The sequence below is a fragment of the Protopterus annectens genome, chromosome 8.part0, assembly GCF_019279795.1.
Source record: "Protopterus annectens isolate FY-2018-M chromosome 8.part0, PAN1.0, whole genome shotgun sequence".
NCBI lineage: Eukaryota > Metazoa > Chordata > Ceratodontiformes > Protopteridae > Protopterus > Protopterus annectens.
In genome coordinates, this window is record NC_056741.1 from 235,702,827 (window position 1) to 235,728,003 (window position 25,177).

The following is a 25,177-nucleotide window of genomic DNA, read 5'->3' on the forward strand; positions in this document are numbered from 1 at the left end:
TAAGCTTGGAACTTTGTCCCAGAGGTGATGGAGAGGAAACTCCCAGTGAGAGAGAATGACAGATATAAAAGTTATGCACTTAACATAATGATGGAGCTGAGCTGGCAATTTCAGTTTCAGTTCCATTGACTGGTACTGCACTTGGTTAATAAGCCCACCTCTAGCTTGAGATGCATTTTCTTCTTATATTCCACCTTTTGTTGGCTATGAGAGATCTTGAATGGCCTATTTAATAGCCAGGGATTATGGCTGTAAAGGAGGGACTAATGTAACCTGGAAAAGTTTTAGTTACCAGGTTAAGGACTGGCAGTTTTTCTTCTAGAGTTTACAAAGAAGAAACTTCTTAGATTCAGACATAGATGAGGCTCAACTACTATGGTGTCAATGATCTTTTTTGCCTTAAGGCTATAGCACAGATAACAATGAAACCATTTCATCAGGCTCCCCTCTGGAGTCGTGTCCTTTGGAAAAAAACTGAATTGTACTAAAGAGCATTTCAAGTGGGGACAGTGGGGACCTTTAAGATAGCATCCTTATAACTAGATTCCCATTCATCTATTTCTAAAAGCTGGACAATTACATGGGGTGCAGGGCTCTACTAAATATATTTACAAAATCCAAGCTGCTGACCCAGCAGTGGAATCTCTTGACACAAGATGGGTCTAAGATGGCACAAGGGCACAGCACCTTCCCTATTGACTGGGAAAGTAAGGCAATTGTTGGATCATTATTGAATAAAAAAGATATGTACATCCTTTACACTAACCATAAAAGGAACAAATAGTAACAATGAGATGTCCTCAGACAAGTGAAATCCTTTATGAGCTCTTAAAGTACATTGATCATTTTCTGAAGCATCTTTGTTTGATAATTAATTTGATTCCCAATAATACTCCTCATGTTCAAACTGCAAGTGATTTTTTAAAAAAAAATGATGCTTATAGTGTTTTTTTTTCTATTTCACTAAATACTCAGTTTTTCTTTATAACTACACCCTCAAAATGATGATGTTATACGTGTTTGACATTGATTTGCATACAATCACAGAGAATTCTGGGTAAGTATTAAAAAAAAACGTGTTTGGCACAACCACTTCTTTCTTACTTCATTTTAATTTCATTCCTATATCATCACATGTGTTAATTTTCAATGCTAGGTGTTCCACCTGTAAGACCTAATAGACAATTTCTATTTCTAGGAAGTTAGAAACTCCTGCTGATGCATTTAGCATGGAACTACAGTAGACTCTATATTAACTTAGGTGGTGAAGCACTGCAGGTTTCAGCTTTCATGAATTTAGAGCCTTCAGCTCCATAAAAAACTTCAGAGGGGCATCCATATCAACACAACAAACTGAAAAAGTAACCCACTTTTTGCATTTAAAAAACATGTAATTTGGTATTGTATATTGTAAGGTTTTATCCAACTTCAAGGATTTGTTTCTTACACTTGCTTCAGAACAGGGCCATTACACTTTTAAAGTACAGGATATGTAGACTAACCCAGACAGTTTTTAAGATGAGGAAGTCATGCTATTAAATGTAGCTGTGATGTTACTGATATTAGCAGCAGAGGGGTGCTGCATGGACAGTCATCCATACACATGCTTGACTTAGAATGCATACCATTCCAGGAGATGGTAAGGGGCAGTTGTTAGATATACCCATTTTTACAGGTGACACTTGGCAAGTTTCCTTGCAACAAAAATTAAGAAAATAGAGGAGAATGTATACCCTTCCAGGAGATGGTAAGGGGCAGTTGCTAGATATACCCTTTTTACAGCTGTGACACTTGAAAACTTTCCCAGGGACCAAAATTAAGAAAGTAGAGGAGAAGGGGGAAACTATAGAGTCAGTCAAGCATACTTGTCCCAAGGTGCATCCTAACTTACCCCAACAAGCAGTGGCCTTTCTACAGGAATAAATCTAGAATGGATCACTTCTGAAACAGATGAAGGCCTGTGAAAAGAAGCAAGCCTGGACAGGTAGTAGATGCTGAAATAGGCAGCAAGTTAGGAGGAGGGGAGGTGGAGCCTACTCGACATTACAATGGCCAGTACTATTTGTCCCCCACACTGCGTCCCCAACTCTTTTCTTCCTTAACCATATACCTCCCATATTCTTGGAGGATGGCTTTCATAATTAGAAACAAGCTGGTTTCAAGTATCTTCAGGCAAATGGGTAAGGGAGATTAGTTATCCAGGAAGCATTATAGAATTCCTAGCAGTCCTGTTCTTTTTAGGAACATTCCCTCCTTCATCTTATCAACTCAAAGTTACCAGAGACGGTCTTGGGTCATCCCTTATGGTGCAAAGTCAAAGAGAAGGTATTCCTAGAGGAGCAAGGAAATGTTTCTATTTCCTGCCTGCTCCTGGTGCCAGCAAAGGATTATAACTGGAAAACAAGCCCAGACTTACGTAGATTGAGCAAATTTTAAAAGATAACCAAATTCAGAAGGCTTTCCTTGCATGTGCTTTTCCCCTGTTTTATGTGCTACTCACCACTTATTAGTCTGGGTTTGGATGATGCCTACCTGCATATCCCTGTCTACAAGATTTAAGGCAGTACAGGAGCAGTTTACTGCCTTGTCACCCCCAGCACCACCACTCGGAATGTTTACCAAATATTTGGCACGAGTATTTGCTTGTATCTGGACCAGATTAATTAATATTTGCCCTTAACTGTATGACTGCTTGCTTGAGACACCAACTGAGGAGACATGCATGGTTCCTGCGGTATATTTTAATTGTCTGACCACACTCATATTTTTGAATCTATGAAAATTCAGCTTGACTCTTAGGACTTCTAAGATTTAAATGAGGGCTATTCTGGACTTAAAAGTTAAGAAGACATTTCTTCTAAAGGACATCATCCTTCATTTGTACCTGTTCTTCTGTGATGTAGCCACGGGGGCTTGCATGAGAGTATTCCTGAAGTCTCCAAGACTTAATGTCTTGCCAAACTGCACATTAGGAACACACAGAGATATCTCAGAAATCTCTGGATACAGCACCACCAGCTCTTGCAGAAACTAGTGACACTTATTCTCTGTATATAAAAATGTGATGGTCAACCTGAAGATGTCCTTTGCAATCCAGAGATTATCTATATTCTGAAAACAGATGCCTCATATCAGGCTTAGGAGGGTGGAGATTCATGCTGCCCTCCTGAAAGTGCAGAGTACAGAACATCTCTCTATATAGAGAAGAGACAACATTTTAAGGAAAAGAAGATTGGCTTAGTTCAGACTCTGTGAGCATTCAAGATGGTATATTGTGAAAATGCACACAACACATTTGAGTAGAACATAAATCGAAGGCACTTGTTTGCAGTTCCTGTGCATGCTAGCAGTGATGTTCTGGGACCTGACCTCCCAACAAGGCTTTTGTGTCCTCTCTACATAAATCTCACCAGACTTAAATTCACTGGAGGACAAATCACCAGAACTTCCTCCACCCACCATAAATGGAGAATAGACATGTATTTTTTCTTAAATCTACCACATAGATGAAAAATGTCTGAGGTAGGTATATTCACATCATGGGAGAGTTACCTGCCAAGCAAGTTTTATGTTAGGGTCTCTTACAAGGGTGGCTGCCTTCTCCAACCTTGCTTTCCTTACCCATTCTTCACTGGATACTGCAAATGGAAGAAAAGAGAAAACTAGTTTCATTTTAATTGACTCTGTATGGCTGAGACATCTTTGGTTTTCTCATTTGGTCCATATGATCAAAGTGAGAATGATATTACTGCTAGAGCTGAGCATCTCCTATCTACAGCACAGAGTCATTAGTACACATATATCTAACTAGCACTCCAAATGGTGTCAGCTTCATATCTTTCAATGGCCATTTCTTTTAGGAAGTATTACACATTATGCTGTTAGCCATGAAGACAAACCTCAGAAATTCTTCTTACCCAAATGGGAAAGTTTCATAGGTTATTACTAGGCTAACAACCACCAGGGCATTTATAAGCCTAGCTGCGCAATCTAACTCAGTTTTGTCCTCAAGTACTGTGGACATCTGTTCAGAGAGGTATGTTAGTTAGGAGGAGCTAAGATTTTTGTGGGGTGTATGTTAGTTAGGGAGTATTTTCTTACTGTTGGCCTCTGTCAGAGATACTGGGGCTGGACTGTGGGTGAATTTACGATTTCTCATCCAGTGGTCAAGGCTTCATTTGAATAAGGTCAGGGATGGACTGTGCTTTACATGGATGGGAAACCTATTTCATAGTGCAGGGATCAAAAGACACATATTTGTCTGTCTAGCATGTTTTATTTCTGTCACAAGCAAATTTTAAATCCTTGGATCTAACAGTTCTGTTGCTGTTCATTTTGCAGATATGCAAAAGATCCACCAGGGCTCGATCTGAGGATTTCTTATATGCCAGGCAAAGACTGCCTCTCAGTAACTTGTAGGAGACTGAGTATAGAGATAGGGCCCTGAGGCAATCTGTGTAGGACAGGGTGTTCATGCCCTGAATTTTCCTGGTGAGGAACCTTTGTGGTCATTCCAACTGTTGCAAGTGTTTGGTTAGGCACATGCCACTGGTGGCATTGTACTCATTGATGGGTTTTATAAAGGCCGAGTAAAGTGGTGCAAATACTTCCTTGGATTTGGATGCCATACCGTTACTTATAAGTTGTGTGACATGGAATGATTTTCTTACTATCTTGGCTATGTGTTGGTTGACAGCCAGATTAGTGTCTATTTATGTTCCCAGATTCCTAACTGCCAAGTCATCTCTTAGGGGTGTTTTATTGATGGAGTAATTAACTTGGTTGGAGAGATTCCCAAAAGTCACTTTAATGCATTTCTTGGCATTTAGTTTTAATCTGTAGCTTTGGCACCAGTCATTTGTCTGTGTTAGACTCTCTTGCAAGATGTTTGTATTGTAGGGGAATCTATGATAGCTCACAATTTACACATTACATTGACATTAACCTTAACTTCTGAGAAGTAGATGCCAAATAGGAGCGGGCCCAGTATGGAGCTCTTGAGATACTCTGATAGACTGATCTGTTGGTGGAGGGGGTCTCATCCACCAGTCCTGACTTCTTGCATCCTGTTTCTGAGCCACCAAGCATTCCAGCAGGTTCAGTAGGGATTTATGCCTAATTCAATGAGTTTAACAATACCTGAATTAGAGTATTGTATTGAATACCTTAGTCAGGTCAAATAGGTGACATGCACCATTTTCCCCAGATCCATTGCCTCGGTGACCCTTTCCCTTGACAATTCACTGTCTGTAGGTTACCAGTGTCCTTGTTGATCATATCCATGACAGTTCATTCCATGGCTTTGCATATTAGACTTGTCAGACTGATGGATCTTTAGTTTTGGGGTTGGTTGATGGACCACCCTTATGAAGATGGATGGCCGTTGCAGCCCTCAAACCACTTGGTACTTACCCTGTTTAATTGATGGAGTAATTAACTCACACAATCCTAACAGTTCATGTTTTAAACTATTTAGGAAGCAACCTGGGATATTGTCAGGGCCTTAGTGAGCCCCGTCAAGACCTGCTCCCTGATGATAGTTGGGGAAGGGGTGTGCTAGAAGGGATTTCACTTGGCGAACTTATAGCAGAATTTGACAGACAACAGATATGCTTTGTCACCCTGATCAGTGAAGGTGGTGCCATTTACCAGCAGTTCAGCACACTACTGTGTGTTACCTTTAAGGTTTTGAACATACCTGAAGAAGGCCTTGTGATTGTTGTTAGCCTGAGAGGCTATCCTGACCTCATAATTGGCCATGTTGGACTTAATTAGTCCTCTTGTTTTCTTGTTTTGTTTAATCAGCGAGCTATTTTCTGTATGAGATTGGCTGTTTTGATTTTGTCCATGACATTTTTCCTTTTGTTATATATGCTGTTCAGGTAAGGATTTCATTAGTTTCTCAGTCTGATGTACGGTATTCTACCCACAGAGGCTGCTGAACTGATAATATTGCATTAACTAGTAGAACTTTTCCACTGGGCTTATTGTATGCATTTGTTATGGTGCATATTTCAGACATAGCAGCCTACTTCATTTGTTAATCCACTTCATAGTCAAGTAGTTCTTGAAAGGGGTGGTCCTGCGCTTCAAACCTAAAAGGAAAACCTGTAATTGTCCCTGGGTCCTCAGTTTCAATGTAAAAGACCTAATTCAAGCTCCCTTTGAACCCAGTCTGTCTGTGCCTCTTAAGTTCTTATCATAGAAAACTTTTTTTTTTCTGGTAACCATTCTAGCCCCAGGAGGGGCTCAGAGCTACAATCCTTTGTGTGCAAAGAGCCTGCCCAGTATTTTAAAAGGGCATGATTAGCCTTAGAGCAAACTACGTGTTCGTGCTTAAGCTTAAATCAGAAATTGGCAATGAGACAAGCCATATCATTACCATTGTTCTACTCTGATCCCAGATCAGTTGGTAGAGTATATTGCACTTGGTGGATGGCAGATGAAATGTTTTAGGAAGAACAAAAGTTTTCAGTCTTACTGACTTTTAGTGTCCTACATACCAGGCAGACAAGGCAGGGGATAGATAAGCTCCAGAAACATAGCTAGGTTAGGGCAAAGGGTGGCAGTAGCCTTGGGTGTAGAGGTGTCAGAGGACATGGATTGGCAGATGCTGATGGTTCAGTAACAACATTTAGTTTCTGAACGCTGGTATTGTTTTGCTGTCTGGCTGAAGCTCTTCAGCTTTACATTGTGCAAGAATGTGATACCAGTATCCAGAAGTAAATGCCAATAGTGCTTTGCAGTCATTGTGTAGTATTTAGGATGTAGGAAGTCTCTTGTTATATTCACAGAAAACAATTTCTGCAATTTAGAAAAAATGTTATTAGTTTTTATTTTTGCTTTTTGCTTCTTAATTTGGAGATATGGAGGAGAGGAAATTTTGTTTGATCTTCAAATTAGAGTTGAGAGGGGCACTAGGTTGAGGAGCTACATGCATAGGGCACCCCAACAGCTGGTTATAGCTCTGGCAGACCCTGCCAATTTAGCTGTCAGATTGCATTTTTTAGTTTGAAATTCATGTAGAAACTCTGAAGTGAGAGTTAAGGTACAACAGCCTTCTGTAGCAGTGTTTCAGTTCAGAGCATCTATGTGGTAGCTACTTGGACCACCTGCTACACCTATTTCAAGTATTACAGGCTAGACGTTCACTATAGGAGGAAGGAACAGAGTTTGGACTGTCATTCTGCAGAACATACCTTCCCACATTGGGGTAGCACAGTATTTTATCTCTGTGCCCATGGATAAACGAGTAGCACTGCATCAGTGATCCTTGTGATAGGCATGGTACAGTTGTGTGAGTGCACTTATCATGAGGCTAGATGTTTGAAGGGGGTTTATATCACAACATCGAAGGATGACAATCTCGAATGAGAAAACATAGAACAGACTTCATCGAACAGCACAACATCGAAATGGGGTAAAAAAGAACATATGGAGTGGAGCTGAAAAACAAATTGCTCCATGCAGGGGGGCAAGACCCCCTGCACCTCCCACACCCCCTGCCACTTAAATATACCACTTTAGACATCGTAGTTCAGTGCACTACAGTGCGGAAATGGGAGATTTCCGTTTCCTACACTGTAGAGCGATCTCGGAGTTGGTATATTTAAGTAGTGGGGGGTGCAGGGGGGGCTTGCCCCCTGCCTACACCCTTCATGTTGCATGATACCATTGGAAACTGCCATTGAAACTGTTTCAATGAAGTCTGTTCAATGTTTTCTCATTCAAGATTGTCATCCTGCGATGATGTGATATAAACCCGTTTGAAGGATTTCTCTTATGTTGTGAAGTCTCCCTATCTTCCATCAGAGAGTAGACCTTTCCTTTACCTTGTACATCTCCCTTGTTTTGTATTGACAGGAGTGTGGGTCTCTCTCTCTTATTCCATTCTCCCTTCTGTCCTATGCTTCTTCCTTTCTTAGATGAAAGAAGTTAGTACTTTACCCACTTGAGCTTTTCTTTACCCACATGAATTGTTACTTAGCAGTTCCTCTATCTTAACTAAAGTCAAGAATCAAGGACAGGCATAGCCAGAATTTGGGAAACTATGCATCAACTTCCTGAATGTAGTCTCTGCCCCAAGCAGCCCAAACCCTGTCCCACCTGCAGTCCAAGGCAATGTGCTTTTCCGCACAGTATTCCTTTCTGACTACTGTTTTGAGTACTGTAGAACAAAATAAATCCTGAAACTGACTAGCTTAAGCAAACAATAAAGAAATAACATTTAACACATTTAACAAAACATATAACAAGACCATAATAAAACTGTTTTAATCAAGTTATATCATTCAAAATGCATTAAAAAACTGTCAACATTGGTATGCATGGTTAATGCCTAGATATTCTTTGTGTTTCACTGTTGCAGTCATCATATTTGGGTTATCTGCTTGCAGGTAGCCCTCAGTCGGCCTGATTATCAAAGTCTTTGGTCCTGCATCGGTTACTGTCTCATCTTCCATGACGTCAGGTAGTCAGGGGTATAAAGCATGCAGCTGGCGCCATTACCTCAGTCTTTCTTGCTGTGCGGTGCCCGAAGCAGAAGCAGTTTGCAAGTGGCGGTTGGCTACTCTGGGAATTTCGTTTTCGAGTTTCAGATCCGAAGTCTTCAACAAAGCTAAGTACCCCATTGGGGAAACTTTTCTTGCTCTAAACCAATGTCAGTAAAAGTTAACAATTGTATTTCTTGTGGAAAGCAAATACCTCATAAAGATTCTCATTTGTACTGCATTCCTTGCTTAGGCCCAGACCACGACGTCCCTCGCTGTCGGTTTTGTGCGTTATTCAAACCTTGAACTATTCGTCGTCTGTTCATTTTCACATCTAAATATTTTGGTACTCTGTTCAATTATCCAGAAATGGCTTTGGTAAGCCACCCGACTACCGACATTCCGAAAAAACACAAAGATAAAGACAGAGACAGGCCACATAGGTCCAAATCTGCCGACGATGCTTCCGTTAAGCTAGACGCCAGTTCGCTGGTATTCAGTGAGGCACTTTTGCAGCCCCTGATACCTGCTACTTCAGATTCGCAAGCCTCTACTGAGACCCATTCAGAGTCCGGTACGTGGCGAGATGCTTCTTCGACTGTGGAACCTGCGGATGTCTCTACCTTGGATGAGTCCTTTGCCGCTGTGCAGGCACCGGCTTCTGAGTGTGTATATTAAAGCGATACCATCTTCTTCTTCAGGGCCTAAATCTCGATTCACGACTAGAAAACCGACGCCCAGACTGCATGGTCAGGCCCCTATGCCTAAAAAACAAATGATAAGAATGGCTGAAGACCTTATTACTCTAATCAGGGGAAGCCACCCTTCTCCCTCTAAGAGACCTAGAACTGATTTTCCTTCTGATTCTTTTGATCAGGATTCTGAAATTTCTGTTTTTTCTGATGACCAAGAGTTGCCCTTATCTACATATGAGGATTCTGATGCAGAGGATTCCATTCCCTCTGCTTCCCCTCCAGAGGATTTCTCCTTTGGTGAAACTTTGCATACTCTTTGGGAACATTTCCGCTGGGAAAGCCAGGACTACCCTGACTCCAAAAAGAGGCTTAGGGAATTCTTACTCCTACCTCAACACAGGCCTTTAGCTATCCCTCCTGTACAAGACATTGTGGATGATGCCTTCTTGGAATCTAGCCTGGCCCCTGACACTTTACCCCCGGCTCCTAGAAAACCTGACCGGTATTACAGAGTACCTGACTCTTACAAGTTCCTCTTTAAGAATCCTACTGTGAATCTTGAGACTATTTCACAGGGACCTAAGGGCATTAAGGCTACTACTGCCAAAAACCATACCCTCTCTGATAGATTCCAGGGCCCTGGACAGATGGGGTAAGAAGGTTTAGACTTCTGCAACCTTTGCCTTTAGGGCCTTAAACTGCCAGTTTCATATGTTAAAGTATCAGCAGCCTAATATTGGATTGCTTAAACAGAAAATGATGTTGATTCCTGACTGTGTTGAAAATAAAGAATTACAGGATTTAATGCATTCTGCTGAACACGTTGGAAAACATACTTTGCAATGTGGTTTTGATTCATTAGAGGCATCTTGCAGGGCTGCTGTCATTGGGTCTGTACTTAGAAGGCATGCTTGGCTTAAGGAGCAATCTTTGCCAGATCATGTTAAAGCTAAATTACTGAATGCTCCCTTAAACCAAGACACCTGTTTGGCAACAGAGCAGAAGAAGTACTTAAAAAGATGGAGGAAAAAGCTAAATCTATGCAAACTGTTAAAGATTTCCTGCAAGTACAGCCTCCCAGATTTAGTAGGCATTGGCCTTCTAAGAATTGGTCTTTTCCTGCCTTTTCCAGGCCTTCTCAGTCCAAACCCAGAACCAGAAGAACACCCAGGCTTCAGTCCCAAGGTACTCACAGGCCTAATTGGTGGGGGCCGCCCACTTCCAAAACTAGGAGTAGTAAGACACCCCCTTATGGTAAACTATTACGATGACTTAACTTTAAACCTTCCAAGCCCTGCTCAACTAACTGTTCCTTTAGGGGGAAAGATCGCCCTGCATGCAAAAAATTGTGAACTCATTACCCAAGATAAATGGGTTTTAAATATAGTTTCCCAAGGATACAAATTCCACTTCCACTCCTTACCAACCCAAACGGTTGGCCAGACCTACCCCTAAATCAGTGGGCAGAGGCTCAAAAGCAGGTTCTCTCTCTTCTAAGCATCCAGGCTATTCAACCTGTCCCAGAAGAAGAAGAATGGGGGCAAGGTTTTTACTCAAGACTTTTCCTGGTTCCCAGAAAAGACAATTCCTGGCGTCCTATCCTGGACCTGTCTATCCTAAACACCTGTTTGGTAATCCCAAAATTCAAAATGCTAACTCTTCATCAGCTGCATCCCATGCTAGGCAAAAATGCCTGGTTGGCAACGATGGATTTAAAGGAAGCCTACCTGCACATCCCAATCAAGGAATCTTGCAGAAGATACGTGCACTTCAGAGCAGGCTACATTCACTATCAGTTCTCTGCACTGCCCTTTGGCTTATCTACTGTGCCCAGGGTGTTCACAAAGTGCCTAGCTCCAGTCATTGCATTTTGCAGGCAAAGCAATATTCAGATATACCCATACCTGGACGATTGTCTAATTCAGGCAGAAAGCAAGGACATACTATTAAATCATCTGGCGTTTGTACAGAAACTACTAACTTCTCTGGGGTACACCATAAATGAAAATAAATCACATCTAGTACCCTGCCAACAAATTGTATTCCTGGGGCAAGCTTGAGTACAACTTCCCAGATGGCCTACCTCACGCCAGAGAAACAAGCTTATTTAACAGCCTATTTCAAACTACTGACCACAAAGACCCAGTTATCTGCAAGGAAAATACTGCATGCCCTGGTTCATGGCCTCCTGTGTTCTACTAATTCCATATGCAAGACTGCATATGAGGAAACTACAATGGTATCTAAAAAGCCTATGGTGTCAACATTCTCAGGACCTGGAATCAATGATTCCTATCATCCCTTGTCTAATGACAGAGTTCCTTTGGTGGGCAGAGGCCTGCCATCACAACAAGGGACTGCCATTCACTCTACCCCCTGCCGCCCAAACCCTAATAACAGACGCATCAGACTATGCATGGGGGGCTCACTTGGCAGGGCAGTGCATTCAGGGCAAATGGAACCAGAGTCAAATACACCTGCATATCAATCAAAAAGAAATGTTAGCTGTACAGAATGCTCTGACAGCCTTCAAGGACCACATTCTTCCAGGACAATTATTGGTAAAGACGGACGACACCACTGTTATGTGGTACATAAACAAGCAGGAGAGAAACCACTCATACCCTCTCTGCAGACTAGCCATGGCTCTGTGGAACACAGCCTTGAGCTACCAAGTGTACCTACAAGCTCAATTCCTGCCAGGCAAGCTAAATACACTGGGAGATGATCTAAGCAGAAATATCATGGACCCACATGAGTGGAAACTGGAACCAAAGATATTCAACATTTTGAGAAACAAATGGGGGAGCCCAGAGATAGACCTGTTTGCCTCCCCTCAGAACTACCACTCAGACAAATTCTGCACAAGGACTCCCCACAGACAAGCTTGGAAAGTGGATGCCCTGTCCTGCACTTGGAAAAACCTATCAGTCTATGCCTTTCCCCCTCTGCCTCTCCTCTCCAAAGTGCTATTAAAGATCAAACAGGACAAACCAAGGACAATATTGATTGCACCAGACTGGCCATGCCAACACTGGTACCCCCTCTTGTGCAGTGTGTCACTGCTGGAACCATGGCACCTGCCTCAGTCCCCTGCCCTGCTGTCCCAGCAGGAGGGCCAGATTCTGCACTCACAGCTTCAAACCCTGAACCTTGCAGCCTGGCTAATTACCTGATCTCTCCATTACCATCCCTCAGTAAGCAAGTGATGAATGTCATTCTGGAGGCAAGGAGGCCTAGTACTAGAAAATCCTATGTTGAAAAATGGAAAATATTCTGTTCCTGGAGCCAAACTCAGGGGATGGGCACAACAGTGCCTAATTTACCGCACATTCTTCAATACTTAACTGAGATACTTCACAAGGGCCTTTCTTTTTCTTCCATCAAAATTCATGCTTCGACCATTTCAGCACATTATAATACAGAGCCACCCCTCTTCTCTCATCCAGTGCTGAAGCAATTCCTCAGAGGGGCCAAAAAACTTAAGACCACCGAGGAGAGCCCCTACTCCAGCCTGGGACTTAATTTGTATTGGAAAAGCTCACTCTACCTCCCTTTGAGCCAGCTGCAAATGCAGAGTTGAAATTCCTTTCTTGGAAAACAGCCTTTCTTCTAGCCACCACTTCAGCAAGAAGGGTGTCTGAATTACAGGCCCTCCTGGCAGTGGAGCCTTTCCTCATCTTTCATGCGGACAGGGTGTCCCTCAGGACCAATCCTTCCTTTATGCCCAAGGCGGTATCCAGTGTGGCCCTTAATCAGTCCATTCATTTGCCAACCTTCTTTTCTAATCCACAAAACAAAGGGGAATTAATTCTGCACTCCTTGGACGTGCACAGACAACTTAGATTTTAATTGGACAGGACTAAGCCTCTCAGGAAATCTGAACAGCTGCTGGTTGCATTTGCAGCAGGGCAGAGGGGAAGGCCATTTCAAAGTAAACCATTTCTAAGTAAATAGGCCATTGCATTAATTTCTGATATAAGCACCATGGGAAACCTACCCCACAGGGGATAAGACCTCATTCCTCCAGGGCTGCATCTACCTCTACAGCCTTTCTCAGAGGTGTCCCTACCAGGGACATCCTAGAAGCTGCTACCTGGAGTTCTGTACATACCTTCACCAAGCATTACCACTTGCCAATTTTTTCTAAATCCAGAGCTGGCTTTGCCACTGCAGTCTTGCAGGGCCTTATAGCTGGTCCTAATGCTATGCAACTGCCTCCTCCCTTCCTTAGCTTTGGGAATCTACCTAAATGTGATGACTGCAACAGTGAAACACGAAGAACATAATACAGTTGTGTACACTTACCATAAATGTAGATGTTCTAGTGTATTCACTGTTGCAGTCCTGGTTACCCTCCCTCCAGCCCCCTGACTTTTATTGACTATACCTCTATTTCTTGTTCACTATGCTTAAAGCTTTCTGGTGTATTTGCTTTTTGTTGGAGGTGTAACCTTGTACATTATTGCTTCCCATTATGGGGGCACCTGACATCTGGGGCAAGAAAAACTGATGTAATGACGTCGGCTACATGCTTTATACCCCTGAGTACCTGATGTCATGGAAGATGAGATGGCAAATGACGCAGGACCCAAGACTTTGATAATTAGGCCGACTGAGGGGCACCTGCAAGCAGATAACCCAAATGTGATGACTGCAACAGTGAATACACTCGAACATCTACATTTATGGTAAGTGTACACAACTGTACTTTTCTTCCATATCAAGGTGAACTGTTTAGGTAACTCCAGTTACTTAGTCTAAGGACCACAGAAATATCTCCTTCCTTTATCCCAGGCACACTTATTAGCAAGCTACATCCCAAAAAAGAATTGAACATTGTACAGGCTGCTCTCCCATTTAACTATATGCTGAATAAACTTTTTGGGCACAGGGAGGAGTGCACCCTTGCTCTGGGAATTTGCAAAAGCCTTGGAACTCAGTGAAGAAGGTAGATAACTACTCGTTGCTAAATCCACTGAATAATAAATAGTATAATGCAGCAGTAATTCTTAATTTTAAAGTATTGCTGTTATAGACACATACTGACCCAACTCTCTTGTTTTGTAAACGGAATAATCTGTATTGATCTTTTTTCAGCTATGATCCAGGGAATAAAAATATATGAAAGTAAAAGCAAATATTGCCTTTTTAATGAATTGATTTGCTTCCTGGGTCTCACCTGTAACTTTACCTTTTGCTCTGTAAAACTTACCATGTTAACAGAATGAGATAAGTGAATAATATAAATAATTCCAATGGATAAGGTAGTGAGATAATATGGTAAGTAACAAACAATAGATCATAACCAGTTTTATCATTAAAAAAAAATAGAATTTAGTAGTAAAGCATTAAAGCTGAACTCTCAGAGAAGTGGTGTACAAATCCCGAGAGAATATATGTGCTTGCATCAAAGACTAATGCTGATTGTAGGGTGATAAAAATGTTATTATGACACAAAATAGTCACAGTGTGAGGGTTTTATGTCAAGTTGCCAAATATGTCATATTCAGGTCACAGGTCATCACAGTAATGTTAGTGCTTGATATTTGAAAGGTCTAGAATGACAAAAATGTGCATTTTGTAAACATCTACCTGTGAGAGATATGAAGGTATGATTTTTTCAAGTTTAATGCAGATTTTCCAAAAAAATGTTACATTTAATATGTATAAATGCAGTATTCTTATTTCACAATTTAATAAATATGTTCTATATATGCTTTTGCTTAACAGTGTTCCAGAAAAGTTGCTGTTCAGGGTTTGTGAACTTCACAAATGGGTCATTGTGTGTGTGTGTGTGTGTGTGTGTATATATATATATATATATATATATATATATATATATATATATATATATACACACACACACACACACACACACACATGTATAATAAAATATATTGCATGACGGGTAGAGCAGTGATCCACATGGATCTTATACTGACCAGGGCAGCACATTTTTTCTTCTGTCTCTTTCGGTTATCTAAACAACAGCCGGGGTAGTGTACTAATTGCATATGACATTTGTACATTCTAGCCCAATATCTTATTCTTAGTTGTTCCTGCTTTTTCATAACATTTCACCATTGAACTGGATATTATAGAAAATTCATATTTTCTGAACCAAAACATTTATTTCACAATGATTGGTTGTTGAAACAGCCTGACAAATTACGTTACAACTTCTTGTTTTCCTTTTCTGGATTTAACTAAATTCCTTACATACATCTTGTACTGAGATTATTTTCTCAATGAATTGTCTGTTGACTCTTATCTTTTATGCTAAGTAAACACTGAATCTAATGTAACATGCGAAACTTTGAATTTTATAGCAGGGCATGAACTTGGTCTTCTCAGTTTCATTCTCAGTTTCATTCTCTGTCACACACACACACACACACACACACACACACACACACACACACACACACACACACACACACACACACACACACACACACACACACATTGTGTCTATATCTGAGCTGTAAAGTCATATAAAACATCTGAGCTGCGCATTTTTTTCAACACTGACATTTTTCAAATGTCCTTTATTTTAGCCAGTTGGAAATAAATGATGTACTTCTCTTTATGTTCAAGTTAATCACTGTATCTAACTTCAGTAACTTACTTTCCGATGAAGGGCTCTTGTCAGCCCAAAAGCACAAGTAATCATAAAGCCTCTGTTGGCCCAGTGAAATGTTTTACATCATGTCTGTGTTCCACTGTCTGTGTGTTTTCACTTAGTGGACTAACACTGCATTTCTTAATTTTTTTTTACCTCGTGGACCTTTTTCATACTTCGCCTAGATCAATCTTTGTTTAAGTATCTTGCTCACAGTCGTGCAGTAAGCAACTAGAAGCTGATTAAATCAAACCCTGGACCTCAGGAAACAGTTGCATAGCACTTAATTGTCTGCCGTAACATATTTTAAACCATCATAACACGTTTTGTATGGTATTTTGCATAAGAATAAGCTACCCTATATCCCCAAACATCCCTGCTAGTTTATTACATCAACTACAAGTCCAGTATCTTTGGAAAAGGGAGGTCTTCTGCCTTCCCCAGTGTTGTCTGATTTCTGAGAAATTATTATAAGTGCACAAGACTTGGACCCTGCAAAATCTTCTGTTGCTATTGCTTCTGCTGTATCTTAAATGTTTTTGTGATTTTTGCTTTACTTTTGATGTATTCAGCTTGGCGTTATGTTACTTTCAAATAATATGTATTTACTGTAGTCATTTTGATGAGCTGTGGTGTGAAGAAGTCACATTTGGTGACTTGACATGAACCCTACTTTGGATTTTAGTTTAAGGTGCTGCCTAACAGCAGAAATGAAGAAGTGTGTGGAATAATGTATAAAGGCAGGAAGGCTTGTACCATGCACAGAAATGGCTGTATAACCAGTAGAGAGCTTACATTAGGAATCGGGTGGGAATTCTGCATCTTCTGCATCTATCTACTAACTTCCTAATCCTACTAGAATAATGCTCAAAAAAAAAAAACAATTATATATAATTTTGTTTTTTAACTTTTGTGATTGTAACCTCAGTACTTTGTTATGTCTTGTAATGTTATGCTTTGTTTGTTATGTTTGAAATGTAAATCTCTGCAATCTTTGTGTAATCTGTGTTGGAGCTTTTCTCCCCAGGACTCCATTGAAAAAGGGTTCTTTTGGCCCAGTGGACTGTCCTGGTTAACCAACAGCAAATAAATAAATAAATATATTCTGAGATTAGGAGGGGAATGAAAAGCATGGTAACAGAAGTGGAGCTGAGGAGGTTGTGAAAGAGAAGACAATATCTAGGACAGGTAAATTTGTTGATTGGGTCACAGGGATGATGGGAGGAATGTTAAGCAGCAGCATGGTTCATTTTGGCAAACTAGGTAAAGTAATGTTCAGAACAGAGAGCAAAGGGAATACATTTATTCCATCTGGAAGAAAATAAATTGTACATATATTCCTGGAAGGAAGGAGATACATTTTAGAATATGTGCAATTCTGTAGCTTCCCCCACAGAATATCAAGTGTGAAGTGGGTAGTGTTGCAATTTGTTGATCTCAACTAAAAACAGTGCAATTCATTGAGTGTCTTTCTTTATAGAAAATCATTACCAGCATTGTTTTTCTTTTTTGTAAGGTGCTGGTATGTAAAGGTTGGTTATGTATATTATGGTTGTATTAGTCTGTTTAGAAATTCAGCCAGTAGTAACTGAGGGACTCTTATAGGCATAGCCTACAGGTGGAATAAAAAACACCCTCACCAAGGTGCATGCTTGCATCATTAATGAGAAGGTTTCTTTGTCATGCTGAATGAGGATGAATAATGCCTTTGTGTGTGTGTGTGTGTGTGTGTGTGTGTGTGTGTGTGTGTGCGCGCGCGCACCTGGACTGTAAAGATGCAGTTAGCTGTGGAAGTGTACCAACACATATAATGCAAATGAATACAGACAAAAATGCATTCTATTTGTTACACTTTTTGCCTCTATGTTTGTTACCAATGTTTTTAATGGTTTCACCACTGCATCCCTTAATTTCTGAATTAGAGAAGTAAACATTCTTAACCAGTGAGAAAACTGTTTTCATTTTCATGTTAGAGAATGATGATTTAAACAGACTTTCTACCTTTAACAAATTTATTGTATTTTTTTTTTTTTTTGGCTGTAGAAAAAGATGGATACTTTGCATTTGCTAGAGTGCCAGCTTCAAGATGGAATACGGAAACTCCAGCAGGTGGTTTCAAATGCAGAATTTCAAAAAAGGGAAATGAAGCAAAGACAAACCATGTTGGAAAGAGAGCTTCATTCTGACAGTTCAGGACAGACCGAAGAGGCCATAGCCCAGAGCAGCAGGATATGTGAACTCCAAGAAGGGCAACAGGAGAGCCAGAAGCATGCAGTAACAACTAAAATAATCCAAGAGTTTCAAGAGGAGGAACATATAAACAAGAAAGAAGTAACATTGTTAAGAGTAAATGCTGACCAGCTGGTTTTGACTTTAAAGGATCAAGTGCAAAACATTACAGATTTGTATGAAAAAATTCAGGAGTGCAAGATGGAAAGCCAAAAGCTGGAGGCAGGATTAGTAAGAAAAATCCAGGGACTTCAAGAACAACAGGGTGTTCAGAAGCAGAAGTTCCAGGCATTAGAGGAAGAGAAGCAAATACTAGAATCCACACTTAGAGAGCAAATTCAAGAAGTCCAGGCAAGAGAATTTGAGAGGAAAATCCATGTAGCAGTTTTAGAAGAAAAAAATCAAAAGCTACAGAAAAAAGAGATGCAGAGACAGGAAGAAGATGCTGCTTTGAAAGAGAAAATTGAGGCAAGAGATACAGAAAGGCAGGTAATGGAGCAAATATTGAAAGAAAATACTGTGGAGTTTCAGATACGGGAGAAAGAGAGACAAATGCAAGAGGCTGCATTAATGAAACAAATTGAAGAGCTTCTTGAAAAAGAATGTGTGAGCCAGGCTGAGGAATCAGTGTTAAGAGAAAATGAGGGTCGTCTCAATGTTGAATTGCAACAACAAGATAGAAAGATTAAAGTGCTTCAGGAGCAAATTAGGAAACTTCAGCAGTGTGGCACAGAAAAGGAGTCACAAGAGTCAATATTAAGGACTAGAATTCAAGAACTTCAAGAAGATGAGCAAATGAGACAAAAACAATTAGAGATGTTGGAATGGAACAAAGATAATTCAAAGCTTCTTTTGCAGAACAGGGATCAAGAAATCAAAATTTTACAGGAGAAAATTCAAGAACTGCAGGGACAGTTGAGGGAGAACCAAAGGAAAGAGGTAGTGCTGAAAGAGGATATATGTACACTTGGGGAGAAGGAGGCAGAGAGCCATGTACAAGACGTAGCTCTGAGAAGAGAAATCCAGGAACTTCAAGAAAGAGATAAGATGATGCAGGCAAAACAAATTGCAGAAAAAAGGCAAATCCACTTACTTCAAGAACAGTGCACTGAGATACAAGAGCAAGTGAAACACTTTCAGCAGCTTGTAGACGAGAAGCAGAAACAGGAAATTCTTTTGAGACAGAATATTCAAGAACTGCAGGTGCAAAACAGAGAGATACAGACTCGTAAGACAGAGCTGGTAGAGATAATTCAGAAACTTCAAGAACAAGACACAGAAAGAGAGAGGAAAGAAGCAGTCTTGATAGCTAAACTAGATTGTCTCAGTTTAACACTGAGAGACAAGTGTGATGAGATTGAACTGCTTCAAAAACAAGGAAAGGATTTCCGTGGACATAATACTCAGACGCAAGAACAAAAATTCAAGGAGGAAGAAAAAGACTGGAATAGGTGTGATGATGTGTTGAGAGAGACAGTAGAGCAACTGAGTTTGCAGCTGAGAGAAAAAGGCAGGGAAAATGAAGTGCTATTTAAAAAAATCCAAAAGTTTAAGGAGCGTGAAACAGAGCAAGACGTGAAAGAAACCACACTAAGAGACAGAATACGTGCATTTCAGATGCAAGAGAAAGAGCAACAAAATCAGGAAATCCTTCTGAGAGAGAAAATCCACCAGCTGCAGCTTCAAGAAGTTAAGAGACTGGCACAGGAGGCAGCACTGAGGGAGAAAATCAGACAGCTTCAGGAGCAGGAAACAGAGAGGGAAAAACAGGTGTCCACAATGAAGGCAACAATTTCTTATCTAAATAAACGAGAAACTGAAAGGTTACTGCAGGAAGCAGCTCTAAGAGAAGAAATACAGCAGTTTCATCAGCAAGAAGAAGAGAGACAAATGCAGGAATCTGCAATGAGAGAGACCATTTCTGAGATGAAAAAACAAGAAGCTGTTTTAAAAGAGAAAGTGCAACAATTTCATCAGCAGGAAAGAGAGCGAGAAAATCAGGAGGCAGCAATGAAAGAGACAATTTCTGATCTAAAAAAACATGAAACAGAGAGACTGACACTAGAGACAGCTATGAAAGAAAAACTCTACCAACTTCAGCAGCAAGAAGTGGCAAGGCAGAAAGATGAAGCTGACCTGCAATGCACTGTAGACAATTTGAATGCAGATCTGAAGAACAGAGTCAGAGAGATTCATGTGCTTAAAGTCAAAATACAGGAACTTCAGGAAGACAAAAGAGGCTGGCAAAGAGAGGAGACAGCCCTGAGAGAGAAATTAAATAGTATTCAGGAGTTGGAGACTCAAAGACTGTCACAAGAAGCAGAAATGAGAGAAAAAATACAAGAATTTCAGCAGCATGAGATAGACAGACAGAGACAGGAGACATCACTGAGAAACCAAATTCAACAACTCCTTGAACAAGATAGAGAGAGTCAAAAACAAGAAGCAGTCCTGAATGAGAATCTGAATACTTTAAATTTACAGCTAAAGGATCATGCTAGAGAGAATGAAATGTTGAAAAAGAAAGTGCAGGAGTTGCAGGAACATGAGAGAGAGAGCCATAGAAATAAGATGGCTCTGCAAGAAAAAATTCAGCAACTTCAACAGTGTTTGGCACACATCCAGGTAGATGAGTCAAAGCTTACTGCAATTATTCAAGAGCAAGAATGTGAGAGAAAGAGGCAGGAAAAATTGATGACTGAAAAACTTCAAAAGCTTCAGGAACAAAACAGTGAAAGACAAAAAGAGGAGGTTGCACTAAAACAGACAATTGAGAAACTTCATCAGAATGAGGAAGAAGCACGAACATTGGAAGAGGCACTACAAAAGCAAGTTCTAGAAATGCAAGAGCAAGAGAGAAAACATAAAATAACTGAGACAGAGCAGAGGAAGGCAATTGCACAACTGCAAGAGCAAGAAACAAACTATCAAAGACAAGAGGCAGTACTTAAGGAACAAATGAGTGAACTACAAGAGCAAGACAGAGAGAGACAGAAACTTGAGACAGCGCTGAGAGAAAAGTGTGATCATCTAAATTCAGCACTAGGGGACAAAAGCAGAGAGATTGAAATGCTTCTTGAAAAAATCTGTAAACTTGAACAGAATGACAGAGAGAGAGACACACACGAAGTGGCACTGAAGGAAGAAATTAGACTGTTGCAGATGAAAGAAGAGGAATGGCACGCACAAGAAGCTGCATTGAAGGAGAGCATTATTCATTTAAATTTGCTTCTGAAGGAAAAAGAGAGAGAATTTGAAATTATGTCACAAAAACTAAAAGATCTTAAAGAGTTGGAAACAAAACATAAGTCAGTGGAGGCAGCATTACGAGAAACAATAGAAACATGCAAGGAACAGGAAGTGGAGAGACAGGTTAAAGAGGCAGAAATGATGGAGAAAATTACACGTCTTCAGGATCAAGAAACAAACAGGCAAGCTGTAGAGAGAGAACTCAGAGAAATTATCCAAAGTCTCAAGGAAAAAGAGAAAGAAAGAGAAGTTGAGGAAGCAAAGCTGAAGAAGAAAGTCCAAGATCTGCAGGCACAAATCAGAGAGAAACATGCCCATGAGTCAGAACTGTGGGAGAAAATCAAAGATCTTCAGCAGCAGGTGAGAGCAAAACAAGATCAGGAAGTGGAACTAAGGGACAAAATTCAGGAACTTCAGGAAATAGAGACTGAAAGACATGCACAAGAAGTGGCAGTGAAAGAGCATGGTGATCTTTTGAATTCAATGTTGAAGGAGAGAGATAAAGAAACTGAAATGATGCTAGAAAAAATCAGGGAACTTCAAGAGTGTTTGAAAGAACAACAGACAGAGGAACGGGCTCTCCGAAAGCGTATCCAAGTGCTTCAGGAGCAAGAAAAAGAAAGACAAACACTGGAGATAACATTAAAGAAGACAGTTTGTGAATCTGAAGGAAAGGAAAAAATAGCACAAGAATGTGAGAAGACACTTAGAGAAACCATTATTGAACTTCAGAAACAGGTAAGGGAAAGAGAGATGCAAGACATTGCACTAACGAAGGATAGGAAATGCTTGTTATCATCATTGAAGGATAAAGACCAAGAAAATGAAATGCTAAAAAAAGAGAACCAGAGTATTAAGAGGCAGGAGGAAGAGAGGCAGTCTCAGGTTCTGGCTCTTCAAGCATCATTAGAGCACCTTCACGTTGTCCTACAGAGGACAGAAGGCGAAGAGATTGAGTGGAGGCAGAAAGCTCAGGAACTTTCAGTCTCCTTGACAGAATGCAAAACAGCCATCTCAGAACTGGGAGAAGAAAAGGCATCTCTGCAGAGATTGTTAACACAGAGAGAAGAGCAACACAGATCACTACAGGTAGCATTTTCTGTTTTGGTATATATTTAAAGCATCAGAAATTAGAATACCACAGGTGGTGAGCTGAATTTGTTTCCTGCTCCCTTTTTTAGGGTATTATTCATATGTTGGCACATACTGTGCCGATGTTCATTACAGAATTAACAACTGATAGCACAATTCAGAAACAATTTTTCTCTGATTTGGTCTAAACGACTGTCATGTTTCACTTACCTGTTAACCTGTACTTTTAAAGTTTGAGGAAAAATGCAGTAACTATCCTGTCTTTTTTTTTTTTTTTTTAAGTCATTCTGTGCCACTTTTACAAACTTGACTCCCTGCTGTCCATGTAACCAGCTGCATCAACACTTCACTTGCTATCTGTTCTGCATGATAAAATAATGCTTTGTGTACTTGGCTTTTTCTGTTTGTTTTTTCTCCATTGTACAGCACCAGCATGGTTGTATATTAATTGGAAGCAGTTCATGTTTTGGATTTGATAATACCCAGCATAGTGTTTGATAGACCACCTTACAGATGGTACTGTTCAGCTGTTGTCCACCGGTTGTCAATATCCTGTAAATTATAGATTTCTAAATTGTAACATTTACTTCCGACATCCCTTATGATTCTGATGTCATATGCCATAATGAAGGCATAAAACATGCTGAAGTATGAATATATTTAATTTACAGTAAATTCCTTTCCCAGTACAGTCCCACACAGTTACCTGGACAGATAAAACCCCAAACTTAGGTTGGTGATTTCCTGTCTTGTGAACTCTGAACTGATGTATTCCTGTGCTAGTATTGAAACATTATTTTCATTTGCAAGTTTCTGCTAATGTAGCCTTGTGTCTGTAACATCCAATGTTCTTCATGTTTCACTGTTGCAGTCATCACATTTTGGTTATCTGCTTGCAGGTAGACCTCAGTCGGCCTGATTGTCAAAGTCTTGGGTCCTGCGTTGGTTGCTGTCTCATCTTCCATGACATCAGGTAGTCAGGGGTATAAAGCATGCAACCAACGCCATTACATCAGTCTTTCTTGCCGTGCAGTGCCCGAAGAAGAAGCAGATCGCAAGTTCCAGTCGGCTGACTGCTGAAATATTCATTTTTGAGTTTCAGATCCGAAGTCTTCAACTAAGCTAAGTACCCCGTTGGGGATCCTTTTTCTTGCTCTAAACCGATGTCAGTAAAAGTTAACAATTGTATTTCTTGTGGAAAGCAAATACTTCATAAAGATTTTCATTCATACTGCATTCCTTGCCTAGGCCCAGACCACGACATACCTCGCTGTTGGTTTTGTGCCTTATTTAACCCCCATACTATTCGTTGTCGGTTCATTTTTGCATCTAAATATTTTGGTACTCGGTTCAATTATCCAGAAATGACTTTGGTAAGCCACCCGACTACCAGCATTCTGAAAAAATGCAAAGATAAAGACAGAGACACGCCGTATAGGTCCAAAGCTGCCGACGCCGCTTCTCTTAAGATAGTCGCCAGTTCGCCGGTACTCAGTGAGGCACATTTGCAGCCCCTGGTACCCACTACTTCAGATTCGCAGGCCTCTACTGAGATCCATGCCCCGAGATGCTCTTTCAACTGTGGAACCTGCGGATGTCTCTACCTTGGATGGGTCCGGAGCCGCTGTGCAGGCACCAGCTTCTGAGTGTGTATTCAGGCCTACTGACTTGCATTTTAAACCAACGCCATCTTCTTCTTCAAGGCCTAAAACTCGATCAATGCCTAGAAAACCGACGCCCAGACTGCATGGTCAGGCCCCTATGCCTAAAAAACAAATGATAAAAATGGCTGAAGACCTTATTACTCTAATCAGGGGAAGCCACCCTTCTCCCTCTAAGAGACCTAGGACTGATTTTCCTTCTGATTCTTCTGATCGGGATTCTGACATTTCTGTTTTCTCTGATGACCAGGAGTTGCCCTTATCTACCTGTGACGATTCTGATGTAGAGGACTCCATTCCCTCTGCTTCCTCTCCAGAGGATTTCTCTTTTGGTGAAACCTTGCATACTCTTACGGAGCATTTCTGCTGGGAAAGCCAGGATTACTCTGACTCCAAAAAGAGGCTTAGGGAATTCTTACTCCTACCTCAACACAGGCCTTTAGCCATCCCTCCTGTAGTGGACATTGTAGATGATGCCTTCTCGGAATCTAGCCTGGTTCCTGACTCTTCACCTCCTGCTCCTAGAAAACCTGGCAGTTTTTACAGGGTACCTGACTCTCACAAGTTCATTTTTAAAAATCCTACTGCGGATCCTGAGACCATTTCACAGGGAACAAGGGCATTAAGGCTACTACTGCCAAAAACCCTACCCCCTCAGATAGAGATTCCAGGGCCCTGGATAGATGGGGTAAGAAGGTATACACTTCTGTTACTTTGGCCATTAGGGCCTTAAACTGCCAGTTTCATATGTTAAAGTATCAGCAACATATTATTGGTTTGCTTAAACAGAAAATTATGTTGATTCCTGACTGTGCTGAAAATAAAGAATTACAGGATTTAATGCATTCTGCTGAATGAGTTGGAAAACATACTTTGCAATGTGGTTTTGATTCATTAGAGGCATCTTGCAGGGCTGCTGTCACTGGGTCTGTACTTAGAAGGCATGCCTGGCTTAGAGAAATCTTTGCCAGATCATGTTAAAGCTAAATTACTGGATGCTCCCTTAAACCAAGACCGCTTGTTTGGCAAGAAAGTAGAAGTAGTACTTAAAAAGATGGAGGAAAAAGCTAAATCTATGCAAACTGTTAAAGATTTCCTGCAAGTACAGCCTCCCAGATTTAGTAGGCATTGGCCTGG

The 25,177-nt window shown here is 40.7% G+C and overlaps 1 protein-coding gene across 1 annotated transcript in view; it reads left to right on the forward strand.

Annotated features, from left to right (window-relative positions):
- The first annotated feature begins 17,863 nt into the window (after window positions 1-17,863).
- LOC122808721 (trichohyalin-like) overlaps window positions 17,864-25,177 on the forward strand; it is a 196,239-nt gene continuing 188,925 nt past the window's right edge. Inside the window, exon 1 of the mRNA XM_044079714.1 lies at window positions 17,864-22,376. Coding sequence (XP_043935649.1) covers window positions 17,952-22,376 — 4,425 coding nt within the window. The 5' untranslated portion in view covers window positions 17,864-17,951. The remainder of the gene's footprint in view (window positions 22,377-25,177) is intronic.